The 14396-nt window shown below is 41.9% G+C and overlaps 1 protein-coding gene across 11 annotated transcripts in view; it reads left to right on the top strand.

Annotated features, from left to right (window-relative positions):
- The window catches only part of Aak1 (AP2 associated kinase 1), a 151697-nt gene that overhangs the window by 83821 nt on the left and 53480 nt on the right, over positions 1-14396 (top strand). For all 11 annotated transcript variants that reach the window (XR_008721354.1, XM_055617668.1, XM_055617674.1 and 8 more), the window contains 5 exons: positions 2204-2312; positions 3748-3890; positions 10373-10494; positions 12154-12235; positions 12918-13050. Coding sequence is in view for 10 of the 11 variants with exons in the window: in XM_055617668.1 (XP_055473643.1) it covers positions 2204-2312; positions 3748-3890; positions 10373-10494; positions 12154-12235; positions 12918-13050 (589 nt within the window). In the remaining variant the exon portion in view is untranslated. The remainder of the gene's footprint in view (positions 1-2203; positions 2313-3747; positions 3891-10372; positions 10495-12153; positions 12236-12917; positions 13051-14396) is intronic.

Below are 14396 nucleotides of genomic sequence, written 5' to 3'. Positions count from 1 at the left end.
GTGTGTGTGTGTGTGTGTGTGTGTGTGTGTGTGTGTGTGTGTGTGTGTATGCTTCCCCCCCCTCTCTCTCTCATATATATATATAATTTTAAAAAGAAGTTTCCCTGCAGTTCTTCCTACTTTTGGACTGTGTGAATAAAAAGAGAGGTCCATAATAAGATTGAAAAGTAGGAAGAAAGGTAGGGTTGGAATGCTTTCTGTGTTATAAAGCTTGAGCTCTGGAGACTGCCTTTCAGCCTCTTTATCTCTCTCTGACCTGTGGCCCATGGCAGGTGCACTGAGGTTTTTGCCTCGTCAGGTTTCTTTCTCATCCCGTTTTAAAGATGACTTTGTTGTATGCCAGAAGCATAGCTCTGAACCCGCTTGAATTCCCTTTTTCTTCATCGTTAGTGCAGTGTACAGCCACTACCTTTGCCCTCCCCTCACCTTTGCAGGAAATACCTCACTCTGTAATCCTCCCCTTAGCACAGTGATTCTCAACCTGTGGGTCATGACCCCTTTGGAAGTTGAATGACCCTTTCACAGAGGTCCCCTAAGACCATCAGAAAACACAGATATTTACATTATAACTCATAACAGTAGCAGACAAAGTAGTAACAAAAATAATTTTACGGTTGGGGTCACCACAACATGAAGAACTGTATTAAAGAGTCACAGCTTATGAAGATTGAGAACCATAACTCCTGGCAGTTCTTCCTCTGAGGCAGCCCCTTCTTTACACAGATGTGAGAGAGGAATCCACAGACACTGCTCAACTCAATCTATTCTCATCCCATCTCTTCTCCAAAATTTTTCACACATAAGTCTCCAGAAGTTTCCCATGGGCATGTATCTACCACTGTCTGTTTTTCCTGGGGTCTGCTATTCTGTGTCAGCAGTGCCTTTTACTGCACTATGCAGAAGAAGCGCAGTGAGCTTTACTGTTGATGTTAAAGTGTTTACCTGATACTTTGAGCGTGCTTCTTGTGATAACTTTGATATTTTGAGCATTGGAAGTTGCCCTTAGGGTAATCAAGAGCAGTTTTTCCATGAACTTTGAGAAGCTGAGCCAGCTTTCCAGGAGCAATTTCACTCTCTCACTGGACCGCTCCAGTGAGTCAAACACACTCATAAGCTTGAGACAAAAACTCATAGAACCATGTATTTTTCTACACCTGCCCCTACGTCTTTAAAACAAAAGTAAAATAATGTAGTACAATTAATTTACAAATCTTAATTTTACTTTACATTTGTATAAAAATCATAATTCCAGTTTCCTCATGTTTTCTTTCCCCAACTTAGTTTTTAATGACCTTAACTTTCAGCAGCAGCAGCAGCAGCAGCAGCAGCAGCAGCATCTGCAGTGTGGACTATCTGTTTTAACATCATCACCGTAGATATCTGCTCTGTGGACCGAGGTGTGAGGGTATTTCCAGTGCCTGGGTGGTGCCAAGTAGGAACCTGTTGGAGTGATGTGATCCCATGAGCAGCAGCCCTGAGAGCTGATAAGCGGTTCAGCTGGTGCTACACCTTCTATCCCGGTTGGCCATCTGGAAAGGCTTAATTATGAGTGAAACGTTGGGTCTAGTTGCTATCATAGTCTCTTCAAAGCTGGCAAAGCAGTTTTTCTTTTCATATATTTCCTAAAGGGAAACTGTTAAAAGTCAAGTTGGAGCATGTTCAGAAATGTACCCTCTTTCCTTTATGAATCTGTGCAGGCTACCCAACTAAAGCCTCATGATTCCTTTGTTCAAGGCAGACATTGCTCTGTTAAATGCTGCAGATAGTAAATCTTCTACACCCTGTCCTCCCACACAAACACACACAACAGTAAAATTCAAGCTGAATTCAGTTTTTTCCCCATAAACAGGATATATTAAACGTTTCCATGCATAAGTAGTTGTTGGTTTTTCTCCTCTGCGGTATTTCTGGATGTTATAGGGGTCCGTGCGTCTGATTTAGGTGGAGCACTAGCGCAGTGAGCAAGTGGGTGTTCTGTGTGGGTCCTCGCTCTGGAGAGTACTGGGCTTTAGTCGGACCGTGGAATTGCTGTTGGAGATCCGACTTGGTTTCCCAGAGACCACTGGAAACTATCACTCTCCCTTTTCCATGCTATTGGTGTTGTCTCTGTGTTACATTGTCTGTGCTGATGGAACCAACTAGTTAATTCTTCCTCTGCTGTGTGTCTATAACTGACTATGTACTTCTCCACTTTTGTTCACAGAGGGACCTATCAGGGCACAAGAACATCGTGGGCTACATTGACTCTAGTATCAACAATGTGAGCAGTGGCGACGTATGGGAAGTTCTCATTCTCATGGACTTCTGCAGAGGTTTGTGTTGACCATCCTGAAGCTCTTGCTTCTGGCACTTTAGTGATCAAGGACATGGGGATCGTTGCACTTACTATCCATTGCACCCTGAAGATAATGTTCTGGATTCACGGATGGGAATGCTAATGCCGTCCATTGCTGCTCTTGGTTATTTTCATTACTGCAAGGGCTATGGTCCAAAGAATTGAAAGCAATAGGTAATTCTAGACCCTACCTTCGCTAGGCATAGAAATATTTGGCTGTGTGTATAAATGAGACCACATGAAAATAAGAAAGAATGTGTTTTTTTTTTAAATGAGGGTTTAACAAACATACAATATAAAATAAATATAATAAAAGCCCAAATTAGATCTTACAGAAACTGCAGCTTCCCTACCGTTCACTCTCCACTCACACTGCTGCCCCCCTGTGATGGAGTGAAAGAATCCTATTTGTCTGTGAAAGTGACCCTCTTCTTGCTCTAGGGCTGTGACATCCAGTAAAGCTACATTCAGGTGCTCCTGCTTTCAACTGTAAATAGATGAAAGCTTGAAGGTTCATCTATTTATCTCGAGAAATCCAGACTGTAGCACAAATGTGTTGGGAGTTGATAATATTCCATTCACCCATTGTTTGGAGACTTGACTCCTTTGGCCTAGGCAGCTGACAGTTTAAGTTTGGGTCATCGCCTTAGTGTTTGCTGCCCTGTTTTGTAATTGCCCTTAGTCCCACTAACATTTTCTGACTTTAAAGATGATGTCCATAAATTGTTTCTTATCCTGTAAATGTGATATTAACTTTGGCCTTTGTTGACTATTGATCTGTTTTTATAAAATGCCACCAAATTTGAACTTGACAGTTTATTCCCTTTTGACCATTCCTTTTTTTTTTTTTCATAGGTGTTTTGTTCTTTTTTTAGATGCCAGGCAATAGGAGGATTTAAGTCTGGATAATTTTGTAAGATTTGTTAACAGTCTTTTGTCACCAGAGAGAAAAATGTTGCTATAGCATTTCCCAGGCCAAGCCAGAGAGCCCGAGCTCCCTCACAGTTCAAGATTTCAGAATGGGCACAGTACCATCTTCTTTCAGCTCCCTGCATCTGTTGTGCTGTCTAATTCTTGCTGAAAGATATGGCAGAGCCTGTGGACTCAGCTCCTACACCATGGAGACATGACTGACTAGCAGGCAGCAATAACTGACTGTGATGTCAGTTCTGCTTTTAATCTTGAGGATACAATGAGGGCAGCTCACATCTGTGTACTTAAATAATCTGGGTTTGATGCATCAGAGGAGACACTGGGTCGTAAGAAAACAAATCCCAAGCAGAGACTGGAGACCTGGGGTTTAGTGATGGCTTGGCCAGTGATCAGCTTTTGTCTGGACAGCTGTTGGAGCCTTGATCAAAGTAACAAATCTGCCTGTTAAATAACCTTTTCCTTGCTCTGTCCTGTCCCAGGAGGCCAGGTGGTAAACCTGATGAACCAGCGTCTCCAGACAGGCTTTACAGAGAATGAAGTTCTGCAGATATTCTGTGACACTTGCGAGGCTGTTGCCCGCCTGCATCAGTGCAAAACTCCTATTATCCACCGGGACCTGAAGGTAATGGACCGGCTGCTTTGTGGAGTGTGCTTTCACTGAGGGTTTCTGTATGTCTTAGAGATGGAGTATGTACTGCGAGGGACAGAAAGAAGTTTAAGACAGTTTCTAATGCTGAGCTCACATTGAAGTTGGGGAGTGAAAATAGAAAGAAAAGGTACAACACAGATATCAACTTGGTTAACTAGCCTCCAGAATTTTCTTTAAATTTTAAATGCCTGAACTCATATGTTCATATTTTTTATTACTATATTCCTAAGTTTTTAATGGTCTTCAAAAATAGTGCTAGTTTAAGTATAACTAATGATGCTTACAGACACACAGAGTTGTCGTCATACTAAGCATTGTACACAGGACCTTGCACAAGCGAGGCAAGTACTGAATTATATCCCCAGCCTGCTTTCATAGTTTGAACAATTCGCTAATTACTTTTAACAATTGATCCTGATTACCATCACTTCGCCCTGTGTCTTTCATAGTGAAGAGACATGACAGCATTTGCAGATTAAAATTGGCACCTGGTTAGGGTTGAGCTTAGCATTTATTGAACACAAACTGTTTGCTACTGAACTTTATGCATACTTTCTTCTTAGATATTCTCCATTACGTTTTCCAGGTGAGGAAACTAAGTGGCAGAGAGGCTGTGAGTCCTGCCCAAGTTCTTATGAATAGGAAACAGTAGTGTCAGAATTTAAATCCAGCTCTTTGTGTGAGATTTCATATGACTTCCTGCCTCTATACCACCATGTGGGTGAGGGCAACAGAAATGTAAGAACATAGGGAAATTGCTTGATATTGCTAAATGCAAAGGACACTGTTTAGTTCTTGTCTTAGTCTCCCTGCAATGTTTGACTCCTTCTGTTCCCTGTCTTCCCTGGACCTCTGGGGTATCATGTTCTCTCCAGCCTTTCCTGCCCAATCTCCTTAGCATGTTCCTCAGATTATTTGGCCTCTCTGAGCTGTGGTTCTGTCCTCTCTAAAATGTAGATAGCCAATGTCTACTGTGAATTGTGTGAGCCTGGGTGGGGTCTGTTTATTCACAGGCAAAACTGAAGAAAGCCCCTCTTGCCCAGCCTAGCTGACATGCTGCCTCTTTCCAGTTCCATGAAGGATATGAACTCAATATATTCCTAGTCCTTAGGCTGTTTATGTCCTGAGAAAAATCACAATGGAAATGCTGTGCTGTGGAAAAGTTCCCTTTAGATGTATTGTAATGCTGCAATTACTTCCTGTCAGTTTTAATTTTCATTTCTTTGAGGGAAGAGAAAGGTCATCATCACAAACCATGGGGTCAGATCTGGGAGATCAGCTATACCAGCCTGACCTGTTTCCCACTGCGGAGTCTGTGCCAGAGAAAGCATGACTGCTGTCCCCTCAGCTAATTAAGTTAGCAAATCAGAACAGAGACAGAGCTGGTTTTTCCTATTTCTTTTCTTTTTTTTTTAATGTGCTTTGTTGTGTTAATTTGTGATAGTAGTCCATGCACTTAAGAAAGGGAAGAAAGAATTCAGAATGAACAAATGTATTAAGGCTAAAAAAATCATAGATATCACCTTTTTTTAAATTTTTATTACAAAAGGGACTTTGATCTCATGGAGTATGGTAGGGTAAGGCTTTTATCCTAAGTTTAGAAACACAGGTTTGAAGACATGTTCTTCCAACCTTCCACATTTCTCAGAGGTATTGCTTTCCCTGAAATGCCTCAGTGGCAAGCTGTTTGGTGTTGTATTGAGGTGAAATGAGGCCACTGAGAAGTAGCTTTCCAGGCCCCTTTGCAAAGGCCATGTGCAGAATTTGTTAGTGACAATTTTAGTAAGGCTCTTAAGCTGTTAGGCTTAAGTAGTGAGCAGCAGTGAGCAGCATTGTGTATTTTGACTCTGAAGTGTCCGCCACAGGCTCATGTTCTGAATGCCTTTTCACCGGCTGGTAGGGCCTTGCGGAGGTAGGGCCTCTCTGACAGAGTAGATTCTTGGGATAGCCTTGTAGCAGTTATAGCCTGCTCCCTGCTCCAGCCTTTCTCTGCTTCCTGGTTAGTTCACTGAAATGTGATTCGTGATACCATGCCTTCCCCTCTGGGACAGATGGAAACACCCTGAAACAATGAACTAAGACCAATCTTTCCTCCCTTAAGTTGTCTCTGTCAGATGCTTTGGTCTCAGCAGCATGAAAGCAACTAATGCAAATGGCAACCAGTCACAGGCCTGCATCCTCAAGCAGTCTGCCAATACTTAGAGCTGTGTGAATGCTAGTTGGCTCTCTCCCTTACTAATCTCTTGCAGCTTGTTCCCTTCTGCATACCCCTAGTCATTATCACTTAACCTTGCTTGGATCTGCTCTAGTCTCTCATGCCCTGTCCTCATTGTTTTCTGTCTTGTTCTTTCTCTTCTACAAAGCTGACTTTCCAAAAATGGATGTTTTCTTGAGCTCCTAAACTAAAAAATCCTAAATGCCTCCTTAGTAGTCTTCCTCACTCTCTCTTTGTCTGTACTCTGCTCCCTTCTTTCTCTCTCACCCATCTAAACTGCCTGTGCTTATTAACTGCATGTTTCACATCAGCATGGTGGCTGGGTATGTTCTAAGTATTTTCAACTGTAATTATTTTCTAATACCACCTTGGACTTTAAGTGCCACAAGAGACTGGATTTTATTTTTCTATAGCCTTATCCCTATACCTAGAAGAGTACTTGGCATATTGTAGGAATTCAAACACATTTCTTTCATAAGTGAATGGCAGTAATAGCTTACATTCTTTGACACACACACACACACACACACACACACACACACACACACACATATATATATTACTTGCTTTCATTGTAACTGTGATGGAAATATTAACAGCCCCATTTCACAGATGAGAAAAAAGAGACTTGCAGGTTTACCTAAGGCCAAATATCAAAAATACTCTTGAGGTCTTCACCCCAAGTCCAGCGTCTTGTTGAGTGCCTTGATGGTGATGATGATGGAGAGTAGCCAACAGTGGCTAGGCTGGCCTGGGAGGTTTTCACAGGTCACGCTGAAAAGGGGTGGGAGAACGCATTATGCCAACCAACAATTTTACCTTCAGAGTTTCTGACCCTGCCTCCAATGGGCAAAGTAGCAAGAACAGGCTGTCATTCATGTCAGCCACAGTGTGCCTCATCTTACTTTGCTTTCTTAGCTTAGTTCCTCTTTCCCAGACAGTGACTTTTAATGCTGTGACTACCTTGCTACTTACTATGAACTAACTTTTCTGTTTTCTAGATAGAAGTTCATTCCACATTAGAAGTATAGAATCTGACTTGCAAAGGGAGAAGACACATAAACTAGGAGAAGCATGATTTCACATCAGTCCTATAAGGTACATCAGGCCAGGGAGAAAAATTATTTCTAACCAATGCTGAGTAAGTGATTTCACAGAATTGAAGGACGCCTGCTGAGGGCACAGCACTCAGCTAGGAGCTGCGAGGGATTCATAGGTTAACGCAGCACCCTGACTCAAAGGTTTTGTGCTGTAGGGAAGGAAAACATAAATATGCCAGTAGCCTATCATTTGTCTTTGCTACTTTGTGGGTTCTTCTTTTTCCTAACCTTTATTCCCAACCCCACCCGCATACACCCCCTATCACTAGATAGGAGAGAAAGAAGGAGAGAGGAGAGAAAGAGAGAGAGAGATCCTTGAATCTAATTTCCTTCTTCTCGTTTCTTCTTTGAACCGAAGTACTAACAAACCATAACCAACCCCCCTGAATGACCAATAACCATCAACCCCGCCTCTTAGGGCTCCAGCATTTATATGCCCTCTAAAAAGTTCTCAGAATTCCAAATGTCACACAATTGCAGAAACTCTCTGTAGCTGATGCCACACCTCTGCTAGAGCAGATGATAGTCAGCTGCTGCAGACAGTCAGAAGCCCCATTTCCCCACACTTGGGATTAAAAAATGAAAACATAATCCTATAGTATTTCTGTGTTTATTAAAGAAACCAAAACTCCACAATCACACCATAGTAGTCAGCTACAAATCCATAGAAGATTCCCAAACATTGGCAAACTTTGCCAGCAGAAGGGCAGATATGAATGTTTTAGGCATGCTAGCCATAGAGTCTCATGGAATTGTTCAGCTCTTCCATCGGAGAAAGGTAGCACAGCCAGATTTCATTGCTGTGACAGGTACCTGAGAAACAAAAGGAAGAAAATTATTTTGGTTTGCATTTAGGAGTTTTCAGGCCAGGTTCATCTACCCCGTTGCTTTGGGCCTGAAGTGAAGCAGCCATGTAGGAGCAGAGTAGAACAGGAAGGGACTGGGGACCAAACGGAACCTTTAAGGGCACCCATCTCGTTACCCACTTCCTAAATGGCCATTCAGCTGTAAACTCAGGTGTAGAGCAGTTAACGAACAAAACCAGCGCTTTCATGATCCAGTCACCTGTAAATTAATGGGTGTACTAGGTGAGGACCAAGCTTTCAACACAAGGAACCTTTTGGTGGGCACTTTGCACACAGACTGAAACACGTAGACTGCCAGGTAATTAACCTGTGGACATGACAAGGTTTGGCCTGAAGGCCTTTTGAGCATTCTTCTGTGGGCAGCAAATTGTATGTGTGTTTAGGGTAGTCGTGGAAGGTTTCATGAGCAAAGTTTTCAAGAACTGCTGAGATTTGGCTAACTGGGTGAGCAGTAGAGTGAAAAAACAGATTAGATAGTACAAAGAAAGCATAGGCAACCCGGAACAAACACACGTGACTAAGAGTGACAGCTGACTTCTTTTGACCTGATTTCCATTCTAGGGGCATTTCTGCATACAATGAGTTAAGGAAGTCTGCCCATAAACCTAGTCCCATGTCTGTCACGGCTCAGAGATAGAAGTGGACATGGAGTCTTGAATAATTCGCTTCTGACCTTGCTGCACCAGCAGCAATGGAGCTGTCTGTCTTTTCCTAGTGTTAGATTGCTTAGGTTCACTTCTAGCTCTGCTGCTTGTTAGTATTGACTAAATTACCCCAAGCCTCACTTTTTCCAGCTCTAAGATGGGAGTTGTAATCCATGCTGTGTGCTGAGTAATACTGGCAATAGTCACTGCTTGGTAAATAATCTGCAGAATGCAGCAAAGATTTCAAATAGTCAGAATTAGCAAATATAGACTAAAAATACACTTTGTTTAGTTTTCAAAAGAATTAAGAGAAAAATTCAGATATACCTGTAGGAGCAAGAGAAGCAGTAGGGCGTGGTTGTCTGGCTCCTGTCTTAGCTGGACCATGAATGGTGTGCACGTGTGCATGGCAACAGATTAGTAAGGGTTTCTCCTTTTTTTCTTGGCAGTTTCTGTACCAAAACTCTAGTGTGGTTGGGCAGAGAAGACTCCAGCCGTGACTGAGAGATGGTTGTCTTTGAAGAGTTTACAGTCTTTTTGCCTTTATTTTTTCAAGGTGGTTAGTCTGTGGGGAATGAGGAAAAAGACCATAGAATCTACAGTCTTCAGGGCCTAGCAAGGGCCTTTATTGCCTCCATATTATGCCAGGCATAACCAGAACTGTCTTCCCGAATGCCAATCAACTCAGTTCCCCAGAACAAGAGCTCATCAGTATATCTTGAGAATGTTGTGCCCAGTGTTTGGTTCCTACTGAGGCCAGAGAAGGCATTAGATCTCCTGGAACTGAAGTTACAGATGGTTGTGAACCACCATGTGTGAGGGGAATCGGACCTGGGTCCTCTGCAAGAGCAGTGAGTGCTCGTGGGTGCTGAGCCATCTCTCTTGCCTGTGCCCATTGTTTTGGAGTTCTTTTCACTGGCATAAAGGTTCCTCTAGGTCTTGGTCCTTATAAGCTTCATTGAGTTAAAGCTCTTAACTTAGTGCCTGAAGACTTGTTTAAAAATTAAAACAAAACAAAAACCCTCGAATACGATTCTAACAGAGAAGCTGCTCATTTATCACCATGCATTTTGTCACTTTGAGAAGTAACTAAATAGAAAAACATCAGATCTGAAAGTCTTAATCTAATGTAATAAAGATATTATTGTACCCACTTAAAAGTGAAGTAATTTGCAGCATGGAAAATGAAACACTGAAGGAAAATGGGGAAATGATATTTTTCTGAGTTGGGTCCTTGGGAGGCTTCTATAAGGTGGCTTTCATACTTGAGTTTGAAAGCAGATGATTATTTGATAGTTGGATAAGAGTCTGGGGTCATGGAAAGCATGCTAAACTGAAAGTTGAGCAAGAGTTTCAAAGTATGATCACTATTACCTCAGAGGTGCAATGCGATGGCTGTAGCCGGCTAGCCATGAAAATAGGGCTGTGGCTTACCCAACAGTGCAGTTCCTCTGTCTGACCCTCTGCCTGCATTTTACCCTGTTTCCTTGCATGTCTTTGCTGAGGAATAACTTCTCTGTGCACACTAATAAGACTGTAAAAATGAAACCTTTTATTATGTGACTGTGAAACTAGCTTTTCCCATTACTAAGTGGCATCTTGGATTGGGTGATTTGGGAATGTTTTTCAGGTTGAAAATATCCTCTTGCATGACCGAGGCCACTATGTCTTGTGTGACTTTGGAAGTGCCACCAACAAATTCCAGAATCCACAGGCCGAGGGAGTCAATGCAGTAGAAGATGAAATTAAGAAGTAAGCCTTTTCTCCTTTCCTGGAGTTCTGTCCATTGTCAGATGAGCACATTCCTTTTCAGTTTTGGGTGAAACAGAGTGGGAAGAAAATGTGGCAAGCCACTTATCCTTTATCCCAAAGCAAACTGTTCACTGTGTTGTTTGCCTGAACCTGAAGGCTGAGGAGGGAAGACTGACTGGTGGACTGACACAGGAGAGTCTTAAGCCTTTCTCAAAGCTATGGTTGCTAAACACACATACTTTAATTTACAGTGTCACACACCCATACAAAGATGAGTGACTGCTGGAGAGGGTGGGGAAGGTATGGTACATCCCTGTAATTTCAGCAACTCAGGAGCTGAGGCAAGAGGATTCTAAATTCAAGGCTCAAAAACAAAAGGAAAACTAAAGGCTAAATGGTGGTCCATACTCACTGAAGTATCATAATATTTTCAAGGGAAGTCAACAACTGTGGTATTATGGATCAGATAGGTGTCTGTTTTTTATTGAGCCGTAAATTGCTCCCTACTCTATCTCATGAGAAACTCAACCACTCTGTAGTGGATTTTATGTTAAATAGAGCAACTGAAGCTCCTACAGTTATTAAACTAGTGACCTGACAGGAAGTCTCTATAGATTTTGACTCCTGTAGGAACCTCATGCCACAATGTTGGGTTTTCCCAGGCACAGTCCACACACTGTGGCTTCTAGTAAATTAGCTATACAGCGTGTACTTGAAGATGGTGAGCCTCTATCACCTTGTGCATCACTCAGGTAACCGTGCCTAAGGCCAGACCACTTCTGGTCCAAGGCCCTGATAGACAGTCAAAGAAATCCCCCTGAGGGGAGATACCAGAGCAGCATAGCTGAGTGTTCAGTAACACAAGATAGTCACTTGGAACAAGTGCTCACACCACTGTTTTCTTGAGTCAAAGACAGGAATACTGCTATTTTAGCCTCGTGATCATGATGCTGGAAGGACGGCACAGTGCATCAAATGCTTGCCATTAAATGTGAGGACTAGAGTTTGGATCCTTAGCACCCATTTAGAAAGGTCTGGTTGAGCATGATGGCTGTCTGTAATCCCAACACTTGGGAGGTGGAGATAGGAAATCCCTAGAATAAGCTGGATTGCTAGACTCATCATCAGCAAATATCAAGAAATAAAGTGTAAGGGAGTGAAGGAAGACACTCAGTGTCAACTTCTGCTCTCCATACACATAAGCGCACATGTGAACATGCACTACATACAATACCTCTTCCCAGAAAAGAACACATGAAACCGCTACCCCAGCCAGGGCTCGCTTTCAGAATCCCCTACTTGTGTTGTTTCTCTGAGTCTCATGTTAATGGTTTACTATTTTAAAAACTAATCAGCAAAATACAGTGTAAGACTACAACTTATAGGGGAAATTTTTGTCATTTGAGGACCCAAAAAAGGGTGCTTTTAGGACTTTATTTAGTGTATTTATGTCTGAATTCCCCAGTGTCGAAGGAGTAGGTCTGCTGGGAGAGGATGTGATGACATCATTATAACACTTTATCTCTACTAACATTTAATTTGCTCTTCTGCAGATTGCTGTCAGAGAATTGGATTCTAGTAATGTAAAAACAATTGTTCCTCCTTGATTTTAATTATAGCACTGATGTATTTAACAAAACATGGATCTCTTGATTGTAGATACACAACGTTGTCCTATCGAGCCCCAGAAATGGTCAACTTGTACAGTGGCAAAATCATCACTACGAAGGCAGACATTTGGGTATGTGTCAACTAAGCTATCCATACCCCAGATGTCAGGAGGCCTTGGCTGGAGTCCAAGGAGTAAGCCAGGAGTGAGCGCAGAGCCTTGCCCACTGTTGATCGTCATCTTTCAATTTTATTTTATTACTTTATGTGTATGTGTGTTTTGCCTGCATGAATGTCACATATAACATGTGTGTGCAGTGTCCTCAGAGGACAGTATTGGATACCCTGGAACTGGGGCTACTAATGGTTGTGAGCCACCATGTGCGTACTGGAAATTGAATTTAGGTTCTCTGGAGGAACAGCAAGTGCTCTTAACCACTGAGCCACCTCTCCAGCTCCTGATGCTGATTTTGATGTGAGGGGACAGTCATGGTCTCTTAGAATATGGAGGAAAAAAAACAAAGAAAGAAAGAAACAAACAAAAACAAAAACACCTCACCTACTTGAGTGTACTAGTGTGTTGTTCTAGGGCTTTTTATTTCTATGGTATACTTCTAAAGAGCAAACCCAGTGGGATGGTTTTCTGATCATACATAAAAATGTAACTCTGGGTCTAAGTTTAAGAGTCACATAGGTTATAATTCTATGTATGTCTTTTTCTGCTGATAAATGTAGATGGTACTGATCTCTCTTAGCAGATCACTGGCTTTACAGTAAATACACCATTAGTTGCAATCTACTTTCTTATTTTTTAGGCTCTTGGCTGTTTGTTGTATAAATTATGCTACTTCACTTTGCCATTTGGGGAGAGCCAGGTGGCAATTTGTGATGGAAGCTTCACAATTCCCGATAACTCCCGATATTCACAAGATATGCACTGCCTTATTAGTAAGTATTTTAAGTTTCCAGTTTCAAATTTTATTTCTAATCACTAGGAATGGATTGGAGGGTAAAGAGATTAAATTGAATGAACAAGGCTGAATGCAGTGATAAAGAAATCATTTGATACTGTTGGGAACATTGGTAGCATCATAGTGTTCACTTTGAGAAGTTTTTTTTTTTTTTTTTTTGCTAGAAAACTAAACTCCACTTCACAACTGAGCCAACCACACAAGTGGATCTGGTAGTTGTGCTCTGAGCAGCGTGATGCTGCTGTGTTCTGCTGCAGGCTGTGCGAGAGCTCAGAGTCCAGCTGACTCACATCAAGGGCTTAAGAAAGCCATCTCTGCAAAGCTGGAAGCAGCTCAAGTGAACATGATTGCGGTACTGGAATGAATGTGTAATTAAGACCATATAACTCCATGGAGCCAGGTTTTTCCTCTCATTTAGTTATCACTGGATTTTTACAACAAGCATCTAAATTGAGTGTTTTATTTAAAATTCTAAAGATTTTCCTCTTTTTGTGTTATCATAGCCAGCATATGTACTAACATCCATTAACCAGATGGTAGAAAAGTAAGCTTTGTACCAGAACTTGTACTAAAATGCTAAAGAAACAGACTTTTTTAAAAAAAATTCATCTTTAAAATGCTGGTCAAGACATTTAGTAGCTAAGTTTGAAAAAGCATTGCAAACCATAAATCCAGAGCTACCCAGTTTGAGTCCTGGGCAGAGAAAGTACTGAGAGAAAGAGAAGTGAGATAGACTGTCTGAACTGTGTTGAGGCCTACCTACACCTCACCTGATTCCCAAAACCTGGAGTTTTGGTGGGCATTTATTTATTTATTTACTTACTTATTTACTTGCTTGCTTAATTGTTTATATTTCTTTGAGACAAGGTCTTACTATGTAGCTTTAGCTGTGCTGGAACTCACTATGTAGACCAGGCTGGCCTCGAACTCACAGAGATCTTCTTACCTCTGCCTTCTTCATACTGAGACTAAAGTCATGTGCCACCAAGTCTGTCAAAACCTGTAGACTTTAAGATCATTGTTCCTATTACACACAAGAGGAAACAGAATGACTTACTCAATTTGACAACATTCTGGCGGAACCACAACTGTCCTTTTCATTTTGACACTTATATCAATGAACAGGAGGATAGGGTATTTAAACGATAACAATGTGATGGGGGCTGGAGAGATGGCTTGGTGGTTTAGGACACTGGCTGTTCTTGCAGAAGACCTGGCATCCGCATGATGGCTCATAACCACCTGTAAAATGAGTGTATCTAACCCAGTGATGGTGACTCACGCCTTTAAAAAGAAGACAGGATAAGAACATGGTCCTTAAGA

Source organism: Psammomys obesus, unplaced genomic scaffold, assembly GCF_907164565.1.
Source record: "Psammomys obesus unplaced genomic scaffold, mPsaObe1.curated_primary_1811, whole genome shotgun sequence".
Taxonomy (NCBI): Eukaryota; Metazoa; Chordata; class Mammalia; order Rodentia; family Muridae; genus Psammomys; species Psammomys obesus.
The sequence above is the reverse complement of the archived record's forward strand: the minus strand, read 5'-3'. Positions and strand labels throughout refer to the sequence as shown.